Here is a 10,073-nt window from a genome sequence, read left to right on the forward strand (position 1 = left end):
TCATTAGCTAATTACCATCTTATCTTCTCAATGGTGAAATGATGACATTTCGTTCATAATAAGTTCATCTATCCTTCGGTAGAAAATAATCATTAACAAATTGGAGATATAATCTTATAAGACTGATTGGCAAACAGTGGCAGTAAAGGTCTTGTGGCTGGAGAGGTGGGTCAAGGGAGGGTGAAGAACACTTGTTGCTCCTACAGAGGATCTGGATTCAGTTCCCAGCACCCACACTGGGCACAGGTCTCCAGGGCATAGGGAAATCTGACACCTCTCTTCCCTGGGCCCCAGGCAAGGGCACGAGGTGCATATACACATATGAGGTCCAAACGCTCATACACATAAAACAACTTTTAAGGCAGTAATCTTGGTGTTTAACCAAATAAATGAATAGCCTAGTCAAGCTCCCTACTTAAATGAATGTATGCATTGAAGTTATATGTTTCAATGTCTAAAATGCTGAAGCACGCTGAGCAATCAGAACAGGTGCTCCTTGCCAGGAAACCCTTGGCTGTCAATTCTTTCTGCCCCCTTTTGAAGGTTCCATTTACCTTTTCTGTCCACCTGGGAGCACTTGGGGAGGTGACTGCGACATCAGCGAACGGTCTTCCAGCTTCTGCTCAGGCTCAGATGCGATGCTTGAGAGGTGGCTTGATGTTTTGTTCATAGCTCCAAGGTTTTGTGGTCCCCAAAAGTCAACACAACTGCCCTGGAGGGGCATTCTCCTCGACTTCTGGTTCTTCTGCCTTTCCCCGTCCTATTATCCATCCCTTTTTCTTAGAACTGCTTCTGTGCCTTTTCTCAGTCTCTTCCTCTACATTGAAAGAAACGATTTCCAAGAAAACTGAGAGATTCTCTTGCCTTTTTCCTTTCTGTATGTTTGGGATTTAAGATCTTTGAAAGAAAAAAAAAATTATCGTTGGGCCTGGCCAGTGCCTACCTAGAATTCCAATGCTCAGGGGACAAGACCCTGGCCTTTCAAAACTGTAACAAAATATTTGGAGAGTGATGACATGTTGACTGAAACACTTACAAACAACCTGTTTACAATATGAAAAAAGTGAGCCTGTGGCCCCTTCCTGGTGTGGGTGGGCAGGCTAAACTCTAAATGCATACAAAAGAAAGTTCACCTCTTCACACTTCCTGGTAAACTGCCTAGGCGAAGACACTGTTAATATTTGTATCAATGCTCTGATGAAATAGGACACTTGGCATAGAAACGTGCTTATTCAAAACTGTACAGCAGGGTTGGGGTTTAGCTCAAGTGTAGAGCACTTGCCTCACATCGTTTGATTTCCTACACTGAAAAAAAAAGTTCACATCACCAGATCTTTGGTTTTGTTTCAGGTTTGTGCCTGAAATCCTTGTACTGTTTGTCTTCCAATTGCAATACATTTTAGTGGGCAACTGTAGGATTTGCTCCTTTTACTTTCTAATTATTTGATGAGTTCATTTCTAAATAGCCTAATTAAAATTTCAAAGCCGGGCGTGGTGGCGCATGCCTATAATCCCAGCACTTGGGAGGCAGAGGCAGGAGGATTTCTGAGTTCGAGGCCAGCCTGGTCTACAGAGTGAGTTCCAGGACAGCCAAGGCTACACAGAGAAACCCTGTCTTGAAAAAAACAAAACAAAACAAAAAACAACAAAAACAAAGCAAAACAAAAAAAACACAAAACAAAACAAAAAAGATTAAAATTTCAAAAAAAATCCTATATAAGAAAAAGTACATCTTTTCAAAATGTCAAGGATTAATATCACACACAGCGACCAGAAGACCAGCCTCTTACAGGATTCTAAACGAAACAACAATCAAATTAAAGGAAGCTAAAATCATCTTTCAAAGTGAATTTTATCAAAAGAAATATACCTGTCTCCATGTGAATGAATACCAAAGTTGTAAGATTTTTCAATACAAAATAAATATTACTATGTTTTAAGTGGGTGTGCTTCTGTTGAAAATAAAATGCAAATATGATCAATTTAGCTTATTATACCTCCAATAAGAAACCTTGAGAAGGGCTCTGATGCAGCTCACTGTTGGAGCTCTTGCCTGCGTAAATGTGAAGCCCTGCTTTCAATCTCACGCCCTTTCCAAAAACAAAACAAAACAAAACAGAGAAACCGAAGGAAATTAAAGTAAATTAAAATAATTCAACAGAAAAATGCATTTGCTGAAATATTGTAGTGGGTGCAGTAACTTCTTCCGACTCTGAGCGCCGCTGTTCACCTACGAGGAGCAAAAAGCCACTGGAGCACAGTTGGGATTCTCAGGGTCCAAAAGCTTAAAGCCTCACAGTTCCGGCAAACCGGCTCCTGGGCTGCAACGAAAATCACTCCGCACTTTAAGGTGCTTCAGCTGCGGGAGACTCCAGGGGTCACAGAAAGAAGAAAAGAACCGGGTGAAACACACTGCGCGCCTGGCGGATCGGGAAGAGCTTTGAGAGAATTCCGTAGTCAGAAGACAATGGCCGCTCAAAGGAATCTCTCAGAGCGCACCAAACTGGTTCTCCTTTTCCTATGGATGTCCTGGGAATCCGCAGCTCGGCAGATCCGCTACTCCGTTCCTGAGGAATTAGAGAAAGGCTCCTTCGTGGGCAACATCTCCAAGGACCTAGGGCTGGAGCCCCGCCAGCTAGCGGAACGCGGGGTCCGCATCATCTCCAGAGGTAGGTCGCAGCTTTTCTCTCTGAACCCGCGAGGCGGCAGCTTAGTCACCGCGGGCAGGATAGACCGGGAGGAGCTGTGCGCCCAGAGCGCGCCCTGTCTCGTCAGCTTTAACATCCTTGTTGAAGATATGGTGAAACTTTTCGGGATAGAAATAGAGGTAACAGATGTCAATGACAATGCGCCAAAATTCCAAGCAGAAACTCTAGATGTGAAAATTAATGAAAATGTCGCCCCAGGAATGCGTTTTCCTCTCCCGCAAGCTATTGATCCGGATGTGGGCGTGAACTCTCTGCAGAGCTACAAGCTCAGCCCCAATAAGCACTTCTCCCTAGTCGTTCAGAGCGGTGCTAAGGGCGTCAAGTACCCGGAGCTAGTGCTGGAACACGCCCTAGATCGTGAGGAAGAGGCGATTCACCACCTGGTCCTCGTGGCCTCTGACGGAGGAAACCCTCCCAGATCAGGCACTGTCCTCATCACTGTGACCGTCTTTGATGCAAATGACAATGCTCCAGTCTTCACCTCCACTGAATACCGCGTGAACATTCCAGAGAACCTGCCTGTGGGCACCCAACTGCTAAAGGTAACCGCCACCGACAAAGACGAAGGCGCCAATGGAGAAGTGACATACGCATTCCAAAAATCACTGGTCACAGAATTGTCCAAATTCCAACTAGACAAAAATACCGGCGAAATAAAAATATCTGAAAATCTAGATTATGAAGAAATGAGTTTCTATGAAATAGAAATCCAAGCTGAAGATGGAGGGGCCTATCTTGCAACTGCGAAGGTGCTGATTACAGTAGAAGATGTAAATGACAACAGTCCTGAGGTGACCATCACATCTCTCTTCAGTCCAGTGACAGAAGATTCGCCGGTGGGAACTGTCGTAGCCCTATTAAACGTCCACGATTTAGACTCCGGGCAGAATGGAGAGGTAACCTGTTCCATGTCAGGGAATCTTCCGTTTAAATTAGAAAAGTCCATTGACAGTTACTATAGGCTAGTGACACAAAGAGCCCTTGATCGGGAACAGGTACCCGCTTACAACATCACAGTAACAGCCACTGATGGGGGAAACCCACCTTTGTCAACCAAAGCTGACTTCACTCTGCAAGTGGCAGATATCAACGACAACCCACCTACCTTCTCTCGTCCATCCTACTTTACCTACATCCCAGAGAACAATCCCAGAGGCGCCTCCATCTTCTCAGTGACTGCCCTCGATCCAGACAGCAAAGAGAACGCCCAGATCCTTTACTCCCTGGCTGAAGACACCATTGAGGGGGCACCACTTTCTTCCTACATATCCATCAACTCAGACACTGGCATCCTGTATGCGCTCTGGTCCTTTGACTATGAGCAGCTTCGTGAACTGCAGGTACAGGTGACTGCCAGCGACAGCGGAAAGCCTCCCCTCCACAGCAATGTGTCCTTGACCCTGTTCGTGCTGGATCAAAATGACAACTCTCCAGAAATCTTGTACCCCACCATGCCCACCGACGGCTCCACTGGGGTAGAGCTTGCTCCCCGCTCAGCAGAGCTGGGCTATCTGGTGACGAAGGTGGTGGCAGTGGACAGAGACTCAGGACAGAATGCCTGGCTGTCCTATCGCCTACTCAAGGCCAGTGAACCAGGGCTCTTCACTGTAGGGCTGCACACTGGTGAGGTGCGCACAGCCCGAGCCCTGATGGAAAGAGATGCTCTCAAGCAGAGTCTAGTGGTGGCTGTGCAGGACCACGGCCAGCCTCCTCTCTCCGCAACGGTCACTTTGACTGTTGCGGTAGCTGACAGCATCCCTGATGTCCTGGCAGACTTGGGCAACCTGGAGCCACCACAGGACTCTGAGGCCTCAAACCTCACACTCTACCTAGTAGTGGCAGTGGCAGCTGTTTCTTGCGTCTTTCTCGCCTTCGTCATTGTGTTGTTGGCACTCAAACTCCGGCGCTGGCACAAGTCTCACGTGCTGCAGTCTTCGAGAGATGGATTGGCTGGCGTGCCTGCCTCTCACTATGTGGGCGTGGACGGGGTGCGCGCTTTCTTGCAGACCTATTCGCACGAGGTTTCCCTCACTGCTGATTCCCGGAAGAGTCATCTGATCTTCCCACAGCCTAACTACGCAGACACGCTCATCAGCCAGGAGAGCTGTGAGAAAAAAGAACCTTTGTCTTTGTTAGATGATCCCAAGTGTCCTGTAGAAGACGCTCCTTTAGTGCCAGTGAGTTCTGATTTTACTTTTTCTTTAAACAATTACGAGCCGATTTACCGTTGTGCTTGAGCCCAAATGCTGGAAATGGTAGATTCTACTTTAAAATCACTTCTCACGGTTCCAGGTTCCAGCTTGCCTCTTGCTAAAACATTAGCGAGTAGAATCTGCTAGTTAAGACTGAACTGGGAACTGTGGTGAAAACCACCTAGGTTGCCCTAGGGTTGTATGAGTAGCTTTTGCAGAACCTTGTGTTTTATTGCTGAGTACAACATGGATGCTCCCTACAAGGGAACGTCGTGTGGAAGTGTCAGTTGATTTATGTGTCCTCGCTGACCACATGCTGCAACCCTGCCACTTTAGCAGACCTGAGCTCTTTTGAAGGCAAGTCTGTTAAAATTAAGTAAATGTCAGAAACAAATGCATTGGCCCCGACAGACACACAAGCTAAATCTAAGGCTGTTCGTTGGTGTTCTTTAAGGACAAAACAATATGTCTTTTCGAGTACATTCTTTTCAAACAATAACTGAATATACGCTTTAGATATTTGAAGTTTTCATTAATATCCAACCAACAATTCATAACTATGTGCTTAGAATCTTTATAAACATAATCATGCCCATTAGCCCAGCGGCATTCCTTCTGCATATGATTATGTGGCATCTTACTATACAGCCTTTTAATTTCACTTTTCTTGCCTGATGATGATTCCAAGAATTTATGCAATGTTAAATGGAGAATTTTTGTTCTCTTTGTCTTATTTTTCTCCAAAATTATACACGCCATCGATTAAAGCTAAAATGTAAATATGGGTTGGGGTGGATAGCATTGCTCACATTCCCAGGAACAAAAGCTAATCGCGTGGTGAGGCTAACCACGTGATGAGGCTAACCACGTGGTGAGGCTAACCACGTGATGAGGCTAACCACGTGATGAGGATGTTCTCTCTCTAATGTAGAAGAAAACTCAGCCAGCAGAATCTCAAGTGCTGTGACAGAGCTTTACAATAAACTAAGAGGGGGGAGGGGAGGGGAGGGGAGGGGAGGGGGAGGATGTTTTTCAGAGGGGAAACCAGGAAAGGGGATAACATTTGAAATGTAAATAAAGAACATATCCAATAAAAAAGAAAAAAAAGAAAAGAAAAGAAGAGCTAAGAGCAAAGAAAGAATTGCCAGCTCATCAGAAGGTCTGAATTCAAGCAAAGATGTTCATGAAACTCTTCTAAACAAATGGTTGGTGAAGATATTGCTGAGCACATGTAGTTCAAGAAAAATCGTGATATATTTGATTCAATCTCTGGATCTTTTATTACTCTCCAGAAGTTACTAAAATAAAGAGTACTCTACGGCGTCTCAAAATACACCTGAGTCCCTGACACTTTTGTGTCAACTCTTGGCTAGCCATAGGTCCGTGGAAGGTAAGTAAAGGCTCTGGAGTTATAATACGATTTATTCATTGAAGTCATCGTCCTACATCTTTGTCCCTCAAAAGTAATAATTATTATGTGCATATTTCAGTTCTGTTATTTGGAAAAGTGCAAGCTTCAACAGCACTCTCTTGACATTGCAAATGTTCTATTAAATTTTTGAGACCAGTCAGTGCTGAACATCCTGGATATTTGGATACAGTCAGGGTTGGATTCCAGTGTCTAAATTGGGTGCAGGGGTATTTATAACTAACGAGAGCTAGAGCTAATGGCAAATATAATTATCCTCAAAAAGAGAGATAGTCATTTCCCGTGGATGACGGACTTGGGTAACAGTGGGCCATTGGTCCTGTGGGCCTTCACTTTCTTTCATGCTTTTTAATTTGAAGGAAATACACTATCAATCTAACCAAAATGAGTATAAATGTTTATATATGAAAGAATGTTTATTAATAAAATTTTTCACTAGGGAAACAAAATCAATGAGAAAGAAAATTCAAATATTTTGGCTATCAACTTACAATTATAGAAAATAAAAGATTTCCCCCAAAATCTGAAACGCCAGACTGCAATTCCACTCAGAGCCTCTGGGCGCCGCTGTCGGCCAGTACAGCGAAAGCTCCGCTGCCCGGATCCCTCAGTCTCTAAGCTGCAATTCCCTGCGTTTGAAACAAATACATACCAAGAGGAACTCACAATCACACACACTAAGACACCGATTCTCAGCACAAAACTGGGGTCCTGCTGTCCCTGGCCAAACGGACCTCCACCCTCGTAGGCTGCACTCTCTCCTACTGTGAAGATCTGAAGACCTGAGTCAGCAATGGGAGGGAGCAGCGCGCGGAGGAAGCGCCCCGGCCGCCCGCAGGTACTGTTTACCCTGCTGCTGCCTTTGTTCTGTCCCGCGCTGGGCCAGCCGGTCCGCTACTCCATCCCCGAGGAGCTGGACCGCGGGTCGGTGGTGGGGAAGCTCGCCAAGGACCTGGGGCTCAGTGTCCTGGAAGTGTCGGCTCGGAAGCTGCGGGTCAGCGCTGAGAAGCTGCACTTCAGCGTGGATTCGGAGAGCGGGGACCTACTGGTGAAGGACCGCATAGATCGCGAGCAGATATGCAAAGGGAGAAGAAAGTGTGAGCTGCAGTTGGAAGCTGTGCTGGAAAACCCTTTAAATATTTTTCATGTCGTTGTGGAGATTGAGGATGTTAATGATCACGCTCCTCAATTTCCAAAAGATGAAATAAACCTAGAGATAAGTGAATCCGTCAGCCCAGGGGCGAGAACAATTCTGGAGTCAGCAAAAGATCCTGATATTGGTATGAATTCTCTAAGTAAATACCAGTTAAGTCCTAACGACTACTTCTTATTGTTGGTGAAAGACAATCCGGATGGTAGCAAATACCCAGAATTAGAATTGCAAAAGATGCTGGACCGAGAAGCAGAGAGCACACACCACCTGGTGCTGACTGCTGTAGACGGTGGAGACCCGCCCCGTACTGGTACTGCTCAGCTCCGAATCCGAGTGATGGACGCCAATGATAACCCCCCAGTGTTCAGCCAAGACGTGTACAGAGTCCGCCTTCCAGAAGACTTGCCTACAGGAACGACCATCCTAAGGCTAAAGGCAATGGATCAGGACGAGGGTATCAACGCAGAGTTCACGTATTCCTTCCTGGGTGTGGCTAACAAAGCCCAGCACGAGTTCTCTCTGGATCCCATAACAGGAGATATTGTAACTCGCCAGTCGTTGGATTTTGAAGAAGTAGAACAATATACGATTGATGTGGAGGCAAAGGACCGAGGATCTCTTTCTTCACAGTGTAAAGTAATTATAGAGGTTCTAGACGAGAACGACAACCGCCCAGAAATAATCATCACTTCTCTCTCTGATCAGATTTCGGAGGATTCCTCTTCCGGAACTGTTGTGGCCCTCTTCAAGGTACGGGATCGAGATTCTGGGGAAAACGCAGAAGTCATGTGCAGTTTAAGCGGAAACAATCCATTTAAGATTCATTCTTCTTCCAACAATTACTTCAAGTTAGTAACAGATAGCATCTTAGACCGGGAACAGACCCCAGGGTACAATGTCACTATCACAGCCACAGATAGGGGCAAGCCGCCCCTTTCCTCCAGCACAACCATCACTCTGAACGTCGCTGACGTCAACGACAATGCACCTGTTTTCCAACAGCAGGCCTACCTGATAAACGTACCAGAGAACAACCAGCCCGGTACCTCCATAACCCAAGTCAAAGCATGGGATCCAGATGTGGGATCGAATGGCCTCGTCTCCTACTCCATTATAGCCAGCGACCTAGAACCAAAAGCGCTGTCGTCCTTCGTGTCCGTGAACCAGGACAGTGGAGTAGTGTACGCGCAGCGTGCCTTTGACCATGAGCAGATTCGCTCCTTCCAGCTGACTTTACAAGCGCGAGACCAGGGATCGCCTGCGCTCAGCGCCAACGTGAGCATGCGCGTGCTGGTGGGCGACCGCAACGACAACGCGCCACGCGTGCTGTATCCCACGCTCGAGCCCGATGGCTCTGCGCTCTTCGACATGGTACCGCGTGCCGCTGAGCCTGGATACCTGGTCACCAAGGTGGTGGCTGTGGATGCAGACTCAGGACACAATGCCTGGCTGTCTTACCACGTGCTGCAGGCCAGCGATCCCGGTCTCTTCAGCCTGGGGCTGCGCACGGGCGAGGTGCGCACAGCGCGTGCCTTGAGCGACAAGGATGCAGCTCGTCAGCGCCTTCTGGTCGCTGTGCGTGATGGTGGACAGCCACCTCTGTCTGCCACTGCTACACTGCTCCTAGTTTTTGCAGACAGCCTACAAGAAGCGTTGCCAGACCTCGTCGATCATCCCATCTCCTCCGACCCTCAGAATGAGCTTCAGTTTTACCTGGTGGTGGCCTTGGCCTTGATCTCAGTGCTTTTCCTTCTCGCAGTAATTTTCGCCATTGCTTTGCGCCTGCGACAGTCTTCCAGCCCTTCATCCACTGGTTGCTTTGGGTCGGTTCTTGGTTCCAAGTCTAGACCAGTACTTCCACCCAACTACAGCGAGGGAACATTGCCCTATGCCTATAATCTGTGCGTGCCGGGAGATCAACTTAAACCAGAATTTAATTTCTTCACATCCGTTGGAGATTGTCCAGCTGCACAAGATATTCTCAACAAAGATAGCTCCTCAGCACTGTTGGCTAGTATTTTAACTCCTAGTGTTGAAGCAGACGAGAAGACCTTTAACCAGGTATTTAATGTTATGCTTTTTATATTCCGGTACGCCAACGTACTCCTATATAGAGCTACTATTTTAATGGATGGTTTGGTTTGGTTTGTTTTGTTTGAGACAGGGTCTCTCTGTATATTCCCGGTTGTTCTGGGATTAGCTGTGTAAACCAGAAGGGCCTAGAATTCATAGAGAGCCACCTGCCTCTGCTTCCCAAGAACTGGGATTAAAGGCGTGGACCACTGCACTGGGATCTATTGTAGGAGCTTTAGATCCTAATAGAAATGTAGGTCAAACTTGTGGGCATCACTGCTTTTGGAAGGGTGTGGGAGTGTGCTATGGAAACAAAACTTGTACCTTGTGTGAACCAAAACCAGTTCTATCCAGCATGCACAAAAGGTTTGAGGTGCTGAAATACTCTACTATCCAATCATATTTAATTCTTTGTTTTGTTTTATGAGACAGGGTTTCTCTGTGTCGCCCTGGCTGTCCTGGAACTCACTCTGTAGACCAGGCTGGCCAGAAATCCGCCAACTGCTGGGATTAAAGAT

General features: G+C 46.7%; 1 protein-coding gene across 15 annotated transcripts in view; it reads left to right on the plus strand.

The window, feature by feature from the left end:
- Positions 1–10,073, plus strand: part of LOC110284891 (protocadherin gamma-A4) — a 180,868-nt gene that overhangs the window by 83,734 nt on the left and 87,061 nt on the right. Inside the window, exon 1 of one of the 15 annotated variants that reach the window (XM_021150872.3) lies at positions 159–4,885. The exons of 13 other annotated variants lie outside the window; for them this stretch is intronic. In XM_021150872.3, the coding sequence (XP_021006531.1) occupies positions 2,468–4,885 (2,418 nt within the window). In that variant the 5' untranslated portion in view covers positions 159–2,467. Of the gene's footprint in view, positions 1–158; positions 4,886–5,953; positions 9,544–10,073 lie in introns of those variants that run through there. One more of the 15 variants, XM_021150869.3, reaches the window with a different exon arrangement.

This window comes from Mus caroli, unplaced genomic scaffold (assembly GCF_978045245.1).
Source record: "Mus caroli unplaced genomic scaffold, Mus_caroli_1 scaffold_19, whole genome shotgun sequence".
NCBI lineage: Eukaryota > Metazoa > Chordata > Mammalia > Rodentia > Muridae > Mus > Mus caroli.